Consider the following 12,689-nt stretch of genomic DNA (forward strand, 5'->3'; position numbering starts at 1 on the left):
GGAATTGGAGTTGAGTATCTTTAGTATGGTACATCCACGTAAACTGTACCCCAGCGGTACTTGTATCTGGTCCATGCGTCCTGCAAGGGACGGTGACGAAGCGCTGCGACCAAACTAATTTCTGGACTCTGGGCCAAAATCTTTTTTTCGGTGTGCGACACAAGACCGCAGCATTCCGCCTGGCAGCTGCCGCCCTGCTTGGTCGGCTACTCGGCTTGGCAAAAAGGCGGACGTCGATCCAGTCTTCCCGCCGTGATCTCCAAAGCCTGAAGCATGGCCGATGCGACCATGATGATTTGTCGTTCAACGTTGGCGTTGTCACTCTCGGCTGTGAACTGCCGCCGCTCTTTGTGTGAAGTGTTCAGTTGTTCATTTCCCATTTGCTTCTGCGCATGTTTGCACCACCAGTCAGCCATCTCGCGTCAGCCAGTGTCTTCATTGCCCCCCTCGATGTCACAATGTCAATATGCCTCGGCGGCTTTTTGGGGGAGCTGAGACCGTCCTCTGTCCGTCCACCGACGGCATTGAGGGGTGAAAGGCGGCGGTCAGTTGGATATATGTCGGACTCCGTACTCCGTAAGCAGTTGTGTACGTACACCACGTACACGTGTACCAGATGGCGGAACAAGCGAGAGAAATTGTGTGTGGTTTTGTTTCCCCATTGAGCATCTACCCCTGGTGAAGTGATGGGTGTCTTGGAGTCGTTCCTGAAATTTGCTCGGTTTCTCTCTGAAATATCACCGATATGATTCTTATTTTGTTCAGTGCTTGGCGGTGTAGCGACGCGCCATGTGGAGTGTATGAACCTCTTTGGGTTTTATTTTGTTTCTATTTTCTCTTTTGCCCTGGCGTTGATGTTGCGGTGCTAGAGACGACGCTAGAGACAAAGACACAGTTTGAGGCGACCTCGAAGTCTCAACAAGCCCCTGGTGACCGTTCTTTCTCTCACCACAATGGCCCATGCACAACCTGTCGGCTGGTTTCCCGGTCCAGAATCTTTTTCTCCCACTCGACATCGACCACCCATCGACCGCCCTGATCGAATGGATCACCTGGTGAAAAATTTCCCCTCCCCCGGGATCCATCCGTGATCCATCGCCGGCTCCATTGCAAAAAGGAGCTTTTCCCTAGGCGAAGCGGGTCTCCAGTTTCCCAGGCACAACTTCACAAGTCTCCCAAGAGTTGGCCCGGGTGCCGGCAACCCCGGATTCTGGACGATCATGCGAACGATCATGCGGTCAATGCTCCTGGCTTCTTTGCTCTTTTCGACGAGATCCATCATGCCGCTTCAAGTCCGAGTCCCAAACGAGGAATGGTGAGGCAGAGGCCGCAGAGGAGACAGAGACGCATCTTGTTGTTGTCATCTCCCGCTAGAGACGGTTCAAACAGCTAGTGTTGCCCCTGGATCATCATGGTGAAGAAGCAAAAGAGCCTGAAATGAAAACCAAAAGTTAGCTCAGGCTGAAAGTGAGAGAGATCGGTAGCGGCCAAGTAAAACCAACCATCTAACGTAATACATGGAGGAAATTCACGATGGACTCAAAAGGAAAACCAAGTCCGGAAGCCCTCAACCAAGATCGTCGGCAAGATGGATCACGAAACCAACGTTACCCCTCGTTTTGAACAAAGCCAAGGGCCAAGTCACGGTGAAAGCAAGTCATGCGGATGAGTTGAGAAACAACGTGATGGGAAATTGGAAACAAGCCCACTTTCCCCTCACAACAAAGCCCAATCCCAAAGCAAGACCACGTGGGATTAATGTCGATGAAAATATGAGAGTCATGCTTTCGCTTCGTTCATGCAAATTCATGCGAACTCCCTCTGGAGTCTGGAGGTTCAGAAAGTTGCCAAGGTAGCCGTGGGCCGAACGTTCAACACACAGACCAACAGAAAAGATGGAAGACGGGAGTGAGGCTTGCAACGAAAATCCGGGGTAAAGCTGCCGCCCTATCTCCCGCCTCGCCGGGCTGTCGCCCTTTCTCACTCGCTCGCTCGCTCCCGTCCTGCGCTGATAAGGTGCCGTCCGATGCCTGTGTCAACGCCAAACCGATGGCCCGGGTCAACGAACCAACAGGGAAACTTGCCAGGAACGGTTTGTTCCCGCGATAAGGATTTTCTAGAAAAACTTTGTTTCTCCAATCTCGAATTGATGATCAGGATCTGGCTTTGTCATCCCTCGAAATTTTAAGAATGCTATATTTCCAACCTCATTTCAAACTTTTTCTGGTTTGCTTCCATTGTGTGGTGTGACTGGGAGGTCAAGAAATTCTTGCGTCTTCGGTTTCCTCGGCTTTGGCCAACCACACCGACACCAACCAACAGTATTTTTCAGCGGTACACCCACCACTGTACCTTCGGTCGGCTCCGCGGTAGTTGGGGTCACCTTGCATTTTTGCTTCGGTTGCAAACTTGCAGAGCCTCCTTTTTCTCCGTCTTCGATGTTCCTCGGTCCTTCCCACCCAGGCGAGCCAGGCACTTCCATTCAGCGATTGGTGCAGCAGCCAGCGAAGCCAGCGAAACCAGCGAAACCAGCGAAGTAATAGCGGTTGTCAGCGGCTGAAGCAAAAGTCAGCAATGGAAACAGAAAGAGAAAAAAGTTTTTTGAAGAGCACGCAACAACGCCAGAAACGCCTGGACCTTGGAAGCGCCGAACGACGAGACAACGAACAAGCAAAGCCCACCAGTCCGCCACAAAGTCTCAGCGCTAGCTTACTTTCTCTCTCAGCACACTGCTGACTGCACAGCACGAAAAAATCTTTTCCTCTTCCTCTTCAGCTTTTATTACTCGTCGCTACTCGTCGCTACATCTCCCATGGTCATGGGGTGGGTTTCTCGCCGCCTCCCGTTTATACGGTTCATACCGTTCGAAGTTCTTGAAAGTTTTTCAGACAGGAATCTAACCGAATCGAAAGTACCCATCTTGCGACCAACTGACCAGCAGATTTTTTTTTTCGCACAATCTTTTTTCTCAGCAAGAGGGATCGCAATGAATGAATGGTCAATGACTGAAGAGGCATTACCCTTTCCCAGCTTTTCCAGGTCAACCCCAGCTCTGCCCAGACAGACATGCTGGCTAGGACACCAGGACTTGGCCATCGTGAAAGCTCGAGTTGACTTCATTCTTGGCGCATTGCGTATTGCGCAAAAGCAACGGATCCTGCCTCGCTTTTTGACAGGACGAAAAGATGCGAACCGTGAGAGTCTGCCTGCCCGCCAAGAACATGGCGAAAAAGACTCTGAGAAATCTGTGAACTTTGCCAACGAGGAATCTGCCTGTAGAGAAGTTGTCTTTGTTTTACGTACTGCGTGCGGTTGGAGAGCATGACGGCAGTTGCGAAAGCGGGAAGTCTTTTCGAGTCTTTGCTGTTCGAGTTTGAATTTTGCAACTCGGGCGGAAGGACGTAAGGCAAAGGAGAGAATGTCGCCCGTCCGCCCGCTGTTCCGCCGACGATGAGGGTCCGTCCCATGGTAAGACGGAGACCTGCGGGTTGATACCGACACCGATGCCGAGTTTGTCGACACATCTTTGTATCCTCGCTTGCTATCTATCGCATGCCCTGGTGCGGTCTCTGGGTTCGGTTCCAGGTAAGACAACCCGTAGTTAACTGTCCAGTCGGTTTCATTCGTTGAACCACGAGCAACTACTATCGAGCTACTCACTTTAGAGACGGACGCCGGAGATGCCATGCTGACATCCAGAGTAGAATACAGTACACGGATGGATGGCACGTGGGAGGAAAACTTGCCAACTCTGTTTCCCTAGGTAGCTCAGTGGAAAGCCACAGAGAGAGCGAGCGTCAGACGCTGCTGTAGGTAGCCAGGCAATGTTGCCTTGTAAAAGCGAAACTCGAGATGGAAGAGAGAACGTAAAAGCGAGAAGAACTCGCGCAAGGAAAACGAGTCTTTAACTTCGTAGAGCAGGCGGGCGGGTTGGGTTGTCACACACCGTCTGTCTTGATTTCCTGAGAACCTAAGTTATCCGTCGGAAACGTAGATAGATCTTTTTCCGGTGCTCGATTGACAGGTTCATGACCATTGTTAACACCTATTCTATCCGCCCCGTGACTTTCACCTTCATATCCTTGTATTCCCGTGATGAAGCCGGAGAGCCGTTACGGGGGGAGAACTGTGTCAATCCGGCTCGGTTCGGTTCCGAGAAGAAAACAGGCAGTGGACGGGTAGTAGTTCCGCACAAAGATATCAATCACACGGTGGTGTTCTGCCCGCAACATGTGAACATAGCGCTGCTGCTTTTTTCTTGAAAATCCCAACGGACGGTTAGAATCCTCGTATGTACTGTGAGATAACCAAGTCTCCGCTGTTGATGTGTCTGCGTGTGCCTGTTGATCTCCCATCTCCCATCTGTGAAAACAATAGAGGAACACCACACCGATGGGGGGAGTGAAAAGAAATTCATACAGGAACATGTTGTTGAGCGTTATTCTAGACCATATTCGAGTACGTACGACTCTTTCAGTGAATGAATGCCACTTATAATGGACGTGACGGGCCACGAACGAAAGATTTTCAAGGAAACAAATTGAGAAGAACCTACTTAATGATCGTTTATGAGCCAGCCATTGAGTAAGGTAAGGTAAGGTAAGGGAAAGGCCGCACGCAGATGGCACAGATTAGGTATGCCGTTCGGGTTTCTCCACGAGATATAAAATATCCTCGAAGACTAGATCCACCAGACTTGGAAAAGTCGAACGAAGCAGGAAGAAGGGAGCGTAGCATAACACCGACGCTGATAAATTGGATGAACGGAATGAAGAGACGCAATGTTGGACTTGAGTACAATAACAAGAACAACAACAGTGCTCCAAAAATACTAGCGATTGATGAGTCTGTGTACTACTATATGGCTGCCGAGACTGATAGATATGTCGTCGATCAAACACATCTATTCTAACAAAGATAGTCGTTGCGAAAATTGAAGGTATGTAACAAATGAGTAGCTCCCTCCCCATTGATGTGGTATCTAATAACTGGTAACGCAAAATTGAGAGCAGCAAAGTAGTATAAATGGATGGTGTCAACGATCGGACAACCCAAGACAAAGGGGCTAAACATGCGGGTACACAGTGAAAGGTCAAATGGTGTCTGTCGATACCAGGGAAGTGTTGATACGGATTGTTTTGACTACAATACTAATAGGTATCATCATGGCTTCGTATTTACGCGAGGACTTTCTTTAGCCAACATCGCTAAATAAGACAGATAGATACTCCGATCCACACGAATATGCAAGAGGAATGTGCGCAATATGAATGAAAAACGTCTCAATAGGTATCTCTGAGCTAAAAAGCAAGATAAAGCAAGAACAACCAAGTTATCTCTTTCAACTCCCCACGTCCTGAATCTATCCATCCACTCCTCACCTCATATCAAACCCAACGTCTTTTCCAGTTCACTTCACTTCCCACATATTCCACATAAAAAAATACATCGAACTCCTCGCAGATTCGAAAGACAAACAAAATGTCGTAACAGCATTTCCAGAAGAAACAAACAGCAACCCCAAACATCATCATCACCCTCCAACTCAAACGCCCCTAAACATCCTCACGACCAAGAACCAACAAGCCCCCACAAACTTAAACCCGCTCAGAACCGCCACGCTCCACAACACCACGCTCATATAAATCGTCGCCCTCTTACTCTTCTCCTGCTCATCCGACCCTTCCTCCGCATCGATCCTTTCGAGGCCAGCCGTACTCAACACCACCGCGCTCAGCGCAAAGTTGCTGATCATCCACACCAGCACGACCATCGATCTCACACCACGATAATAATCCATCTGCTTCTCCTCCAACTGGGCCGCCGTAGGCGCCGTCACCGGCTTTTCATATTTCCTTGAGAAAACCTGGAGTTCGCGCTCGTACGAGGCGTTCAGGTCGCCCTCGTCGGGAAGATCGGTTTTACCCGCGCCGTCCTTGGTGTTGACGGAGGGAAGCTTGTCGGGCTTGTCGTCACCCTTTGTTCCCCAGGAGATGTCGTGGGTGTTGCAGAAGGCGTAGACGTTGAGGACATTGGTGTAGGTGGGCGAGAGGAGCATGTACTGCACCATGGAGGTGAACATGTGCCAGGGGTCGAACATGAGGAGGGAGGCGATAAACCAGATGCCGTAGGTGGAGACGACTGAGACGATGAGGGTGTAGAAGAGCTCGTTTCGGAAGAGGTCGGAGAAGGAGAGGCCCTTTTGGAGGTCGGTTTGGATGGCGACGACGGCGATGTAGATGGCTGCGAACATAAGGTAGCTGGAAGGGGACTGTTAGTGACTGACTGTGCGAGACAAAAGGGGGATGGGGGAAAACGTACATAAAGATAATCGCCCAGAAAATGACCATACCCATGTACAACCTTGGAGAACCAGCCGGTCGATTACCCATGGACAAGACGAAGCACGTTATCAGAGTTACACCGTACGCCCACGCGAAAACAACGCCCAAAATCTCGCCGACGTTTCCCAACAACTTTGGGTCGCCCAGACCCGTCGTCAAGATCTTGAACACGAGGAAGAAGTTGCCAATAGCAAACCACGCAAAGATCATGTTGACCGTCTGGAACACGAACTCGATGAAGAAGGCAATCTTTCGCAAGAAGGAATGGTCGGACCGGAAGAACTGGTGGAAGTGGACAATAGCATAAATAGCCGCGAAGAAGGAACCGTTCAGCCAACGACGACGCTGCAGAATCAGTTCGGTCAGGTCGGCGGGGACATCGGTCTCGCCCGTGGCCGACTTGACGTACTGGAGGATCCAGTGGCAGTTGCGCTTGGTGACGAGCTCGAAACACAGGATACGATCTTCGGCGAGGTACATGTTGGCCGTGAAGATGCCGGCGTCGCCGCCGTGCAGCTTTTCACCGGCAAAATACTTCTCCAGCGGACCCTGGCCGTTCTTGTCGTTTTGCAAAGCCACGTAGCGGTAGGCCGAGAAGGCACCGGGCAAGACGGAAATGAAGCCGAAGGCGGACTCGAGAGGCTTGTCGAGAATGTTACTCATCTTGTACTCAAAGTTCTGAGTGGCGACGAGCGGGTTGATGAGGTTCTTGCCGCCCGTGCCCAACATAGCCTTGATCTCACCGCAGGCGCCGGCGCACATGGGCTCGAGATCGAAGGCCTTCCACAGGTGGTAGATAGAGCTACCTCCGGGCTTGGTACCGGCGTCGATAAGGACGCAGATATTGGGGTCCAAAACGCGGCCAAAGGCCTGGAAGAACCAACGATGCGAGTTGATCTTCTTCTGGTTCTTTTCCTTGAGGCAGAACAGCATCTGAACGGGCTGCTGCTTGGGAATAAGCTGAACCACGTCGTTCTTGATAGTCATGCCGACCTGGGTCGTGTACTCGTAAATATGCGCCGTGACATCCTTTCCGTTAACCTGTTGCTTGGCGATACCCTCCTGGAAGACGCCCATACCGGCCAACAACGCTCTCGTTCTCGGGTTGATCTTGGCACGACCGTCGCTGACGACGCACACCACGATCTTCTTCCAGGCGTCCTTGCCCCAGGTCTTACTTTCCGTCCGCTTGCACATGTACTCGACGTTTTTGAAGACACCCATCATGGTGCGCGCAAAGAGAATCTCGTCCTCGTTGTACATGGTTACGACAATGAACAGCTCCGTGTGCCTAGGCTTGCTGAAGAGCTTCTGGCGCAGAGTAAAGTTCTCCTCGTAGAATTCCGAAGGGTCGCAGGTGGCAGCCGAGTATCTCATGTGGGTGAACTCGTCACGCTCGCCGTGGGGTAGCTGGTTTAGCAGCTTTGGGGGGATGGGACAATCCAACACCAAGTTACCGCGGTACAAAAGCACCTGCTTCACTGTCTTCCACCTCTTGATGGGCGCATTGTTTGTTGGCGGCTGGGGCTCGTCGTGGTAAGGATCGCTCTGGCCGACTTGCGAATCGGTATGCATCAACATGGGCCGTTGGTCGTCGTGCGCCTGGTATCCGGCCACCGGGGGTGTTGGAGCTGCGGCATATGGATCATGGCCAACTTGAGGCTCGTAGGGCTGGTTGTAGTAGGCATCGTGGTGCGCTTCCGGGTTCACGGCGTAGTCAGGGGTATACTGTTGGCCCGGGGCATGGTATCCGCCCATTCCCTCAACCGGTTGCTGCTCAGCGCATTAGTATCTTGTTTCCCATAGCTTCGCGCATTCCCAGTTATACTCACAGGAGTCTGAATGTGTAGCGCATCTCCAGGACTGTATCTCCCAGGACCGGCCGGGATATCGAAACCTTGCTGGTGGTGGTACGGGTTGTCCTCCAACTGGTAGCCTGGCTGTATGGGATGGGCCGGCGAGGGCTCCCTATGCATTCGAGGATCCATTGGGTGACTTTCGTAGAAGTCGTCGTCTAGACAAGTTGAAGAGAAAGTGTTAGAGTAGAGGTTTCAAGCTATCACCGACTGTCTTGCTAGGAGGCAATCATATGCGCGCCCGGACGCGCGCGGTGGCTAAGTGTAAGGCCAGGCAAGGCAAGGCACAATGCGACTCGTTGCGCAAGGGTCTTGCAGTATGTATGTAGGAGCAAAGACTCTCGAGATGGGCTGTGTAGTACTTGCGCCAGGCAAGAAACAAATCCCTTTTCTCTTGACAACTTTGAGGTTGTCCCGAGAGTAAAGAGAGCCAGGCTGGGGTCCGGTCTCGAGGTAGGTAGGCCTCCAAGACGAACTCTTAGACCCATGAAGTTGCCAAGGGAGCAAGGGGTATGGACCCTGAGGAAGGAATGTGGTTTGGGATATTGGAAGGGTTCAAAGGAGTGACAGTCCCACTTGGCGTCTTGGTGTTTGTTTGATGTCAAGGTATCGAGGGATGTAGAGCGGGTGGTTCATGGCAGAACAGATGGAAGTAGACTTGCCTAATCGATTGTACGACATGGTGCCGGGATTTGGAGGGGTGTTTAACGGGTTACGGTTGCTGGTTATTTACTCCGTGATCCTCCGGGGAAGCTGGAGGGAGAGAGATGGGATGTATGGGGTATGTTGATCTCTCTCTCGAGGAAGTGTTGTTTGAAGGTTTGGCGCGGGTGTTCGTCACAAGTCTCAGTCGCTTGTGTATGTTTGGAATGCGCCGCGGCCGTCAAGGCCCTTCTCCCAACCACGTTGTTGGTATCCTCCCTTGGGCAGTGTTATGCCGTCCGTCTTGCTTGTTTGTTCTTTTCGGTTGCTTGCAGTTGTCGAGACAAGCTGGTGTCCGCGCGGCGTGGATAGGTTGATGGTTGACAGGGAAGGACGTTGACAGGGTGTTTGGGGTATCGAGGGGTAAGTTCGAGACTGAAGTGCCCAATGCCAATGCCAATGCCGGATCTCTTTCCTCTTACTGGACCCCTTCTCGCCAAAGAGACACGGGAAATCCAGGAGCAAAAAAAGAGGACGGGACGGGACGAAAAGAGACGGGCTGATATTGCGACTTGGTTCGGCGACGACTGGACAGAGAGAAGAGGAAAAAAAAAAACAGAGGAAGATCTCGAGTTTCAAGCTGATGAATGTGTTGCCAGGACCGCGACGGCGCGAATGGCAGATGATCCCGTCCGGGGGGGTCGTCTCGTCCACGGTCTAACTCTGGGGGGCTGGTCGCAGTGGATGCCGTCCTCGAAATCGACATGGGTCGCACGGACCACAGGGGTCATGTCAAGAAGAGAGCCGTGTGACGTCGCTCCACTGACTGTTTCCCTCAAGGCGCAGCTCGTGATTGGTGCATTCGCCAAAAGTTTAAGCCTCTTGAGGGGGGTCCCACGGAGGGGTTGAAGCCTGCCAAGCCTGCTTAGCCTGTGGGGGACTAGTCAATTATGCCAGGATTTCTGGTCTATCTTTCCTTAATTTCCATGTTCTTTTTCCCATGTTCACCTTGGAAGTTTCCGTTTATCAGTCGCTGTCAACGAATGATACAAAGCAATCAACAGTTTGTTCTGTGCCTTTAATCAGAGACTCAGCTCATCCAAAGAGGCGCTGTCTGTCAGGATCATCCGCAGCAGAAGCAGCTTCCCTGTAGCTTCCCGCCAGGCCAGCGCTCAGACAGGGCATCCAATGGACCAGACCAGTCCATCTCGACTCGGCTCGCTCTCGGTGCCGGTGGTCCACTTGGACAAGTAACGACATCAAATTTGCCATTTTAACAAGCGAACCTCTTCCCCTTGGGGATTCATCTCGTTGAACGGCCTCACTCCGGATCGGCACTTTTAGAACTTCTTTGCCCCATCTGTGCTTTTTGACGTTTGGAGAGAGAGAGAGAGATCAGCAGTGGGAAGGAAAGACAACGATGTGCGGGATGGAGGTGAGGGAGGGAGCCGGGGTTTTAGGTATGTAGTCTAGCAACTAACAAGTCTTTGATATGTGGTGCTTGCTGGATATCAAACTTGGACCACAAAGTTACAAAACCAATGCAATGCACTCCCTCCCCCTTCCTCATTTCACCCAAAACCTTCTTCTGTTCAAGCTTCGGTCCCTTTTCGAGAAATATTACCAGGGCCGGCACAGGGGGACAAGAGCAATGTTTGATACCACACCTTGACACTGGACCTTGATACATATCTCCGTTCGTGTGGAACCAATCCATTTGGACAAGCCTGGTGGGGACAAGCTTTGGTCAAAGGGTCCCCTGGGCCCTGGCTTGTGGCGCGCGGCCAACAACACCAAACTTGGCATCGCGCCTTGGTGAGCACCCAGCTCAGCTCACCCATGGGTCTGACCTCGGCCCCTAATCGGAGCGCCAAGACCATGCCAAGACAGACATCGGATCACACTCGGAGCACAAAGGAGTGTGCCAAGACTTGAATTCACACTGTACTCTATTAACAATTTTGATGCCTACATAAATTTGCTTGTTCGAACTAAATATTGCCTAATTGAGAAGACTAGTCTAGGATTAGTTATAGGCAAGTATGGAATTAATTTATGTAATATAATTAAGAATACATCTAGTTCATTAGTAGAATGAAACTGAATTTTATATTTGCTTAATATTATATAAAATATATATTTATAAATATTAAAAATAGGAAGTATATATTTAAAATATAAATTAGTTTTTAATATTTATATTTATTTAAAATGAAACCTTAAATTTAAGAATTAAATAAAAACTAATAATAAATGTAAATTAATTATACTTTCTAAAGTTCTAAGTTCTTTATATTATATTTTAGAAAATAGATTAAATCTTATATTATTTATATAAAGTTATATTAATATAAGACTAGTCTAATATTAATATATAATATTTATTTAAAAAGAAAATTTAGAAGTAAGCATTTTTTAAAAAAACAAATAACTAATATAAATTTATTAATCTATTGAAATATAATATTTAAGCTTATTTTTATTTATGCAAATTTAATATTAATTAAGAGCTAGTTTAAAACTAGTTTTACTAAATACTCTATAAGATAATAAGAAAATAAAGAATTATTAAAATATAATATTTAAGTTTATTTTTATTTATATTAATTTAAAATTGGGTAAGGACTAATTTAGAATTAGTCTTACCAAATACCTTATAAGATAGTAAGAAAATAACTAGTTTAATATTAATATATAATATTTCTTTAAAAATAAAATTTAAAGGTAGGAATTTTATAAAAAATAAATAACTAATATAAAGGGTTTAATATAGGGTTTTTGGTCATTGTCTTACTATCTTATAAGGTATTTAGTAAAACTAGTCTTAAATTAGTTGTTAATTAAGCTTGAATTAGTATAAATGAAAATGAATTTGTATATTACGTTTTAATATATTTAAAATATATAATATAGAAATAATTAATAATTAATATTTATATTAAATTGAAAATGAACCTTAAACTCAAAAATCAAATAAAAGTAAATAATAAATTTCTATCAATTATACTTTCATAAATTTCAAATTCTTTATATTATATCTTAAAAATTAAAATATTTAGACTACTTTATAATAATAATAATGATCTTATTCACGCTGATTGTCTATCTAACTAGTCGCCCATTTGGGCATGCGGTTCTTTGTCGGTCAAAGCTGGGAGGAAAAACCGTGTTTCCTGGGTAAAAACCCCCCGCGTAGACTACTTTATATATAGGTCTAACTTCGAATTATATAGAGAGCGCTAAGAGTATATTAAAATAAATATTGAATTAAGGTCTTAATAATTAAGTTTTTGTTATTTTCTTATTATTTTATAAGTTATTTAGTAAGACTAGTCCTAAATTAATTCTTAATTAATTTTGAATGAATTGTTTATATAAGTATTATAAAATGCAGAAAGATCACGTAAGTCTAACTGGCAGATGTGAAAGATGATCATAATTCTAATAATGCTAGAGAAAGACTAGCCATAGGGAGCAGACTCTCCGAATCCGATTTATAAGTCTAAGTCTGCCTGATTTGAGCTTGCCTCAAGTTAGGGTCGAAGATTTGGATTTGTTTGCCTAAGTTTGACTTATTTAGTAGAGTCTAATTTGGCCGCAAGTCTACCCGTGAGTAATAAGTCTTCCCCCAAGTCAGTTGCCTGATTGGGTTGGACTTGTCATTTCACAAGTATTTCATAAATTTATTTTTATTTATACTAATTTAAGATTAGTTAAGAACTAGTTTAGGATTAATTTTACTAAATATCTTATAAAATAATATAAAAATAACCAGTTAAATAATAATATATAATATTTATATAAGAAGCAAATTCAAAGGTAAGAACTTTATAACAATCAAATAATT

General features: G+C 47.2%; 3 protein-coding genes across 3 annotated transcripts; 1 reads left to right on the plus strand and 2 right to left on the minus strand.

The window, feature by feature from the left end:
• The first annotated feature begins 255 nt into the window (after positions 1 to 255).
• B0H65DRAFT_136119 (uncharacterized protein) lies at positions 256 to 713 on the plus strand. Its single transcript, XM_062820871.1, has one exon. It carries the CDS (start codon positions 393 to 395, stop codon positions 663 to 665), a length of 273 nt encoding a protein of 90 aa, XP_062685122.1. The 5' UTR covers positions 256 to 392; the 3' UTR covers positions 666 to 713.
• A 1,918-nt stretch (positions 714 to 2,631) lies between these two features.
• B0H65DRAFT_136126 (uncharacterized protein) lies at positions 2,632 to 3,812 on the minus strand. The gene has a single exon (XM_062820872.1). The coding sequence runs from the start codon at positions 3,685 to 3,687 to the stop codon at positions 2,782 to 2,784; it is 906 nt and encodes a 301-aa protein (XP_062685123.1). The 5' UTR covers positions 3,688 to 3,812; the 3' UTR covers positions 2,632 to 2,781.
• Positions 3,813 to 5,457: 1,645 nt separating this feature from the next.
• B0H65DRAFT_136179 (chitin synthase I) lies at positions 5,458 to 8,583 on the minus strand. The gene is made up of 3 exons (XM_062820873.1): positions 8,177 to 8,583; positions 6,322 to 8,117; positions 5,458 to 6,260 (listed from the first exon to the last, which is right to left on the minus strand). The coding sequence occupies exons 1-3, from the start codon at positions 8,330 to 8,332 to the stop codon at positions 5,546 to 5,548; spliced, it is 2,667 nt and encodes an 888-aa protein (XP_062685124.1). The 5' UTR covers positions 8,333 to 8,583; the 3' UTR covers positions 5,458 to 5,545.
• Positions 8,584 to 12,689: the final 4,106 nt, after the last annotated feature.

This window comes from Neurospora tetraspora, assembly GCF_033439725.1.
Source record: "Neurospora tetraspora strain CBS 560.94 chromosome Unknown B0H65scaffold_2, whole genome shotgun sequence".
NCBI classification, from domain to species: domain Eukaryota; kingdom Fungi; phylum Ascomycota; class Sordariomycetes; order Sordariales; family Sordariaceae; genus Neurospora; species Neurospora tetraspora.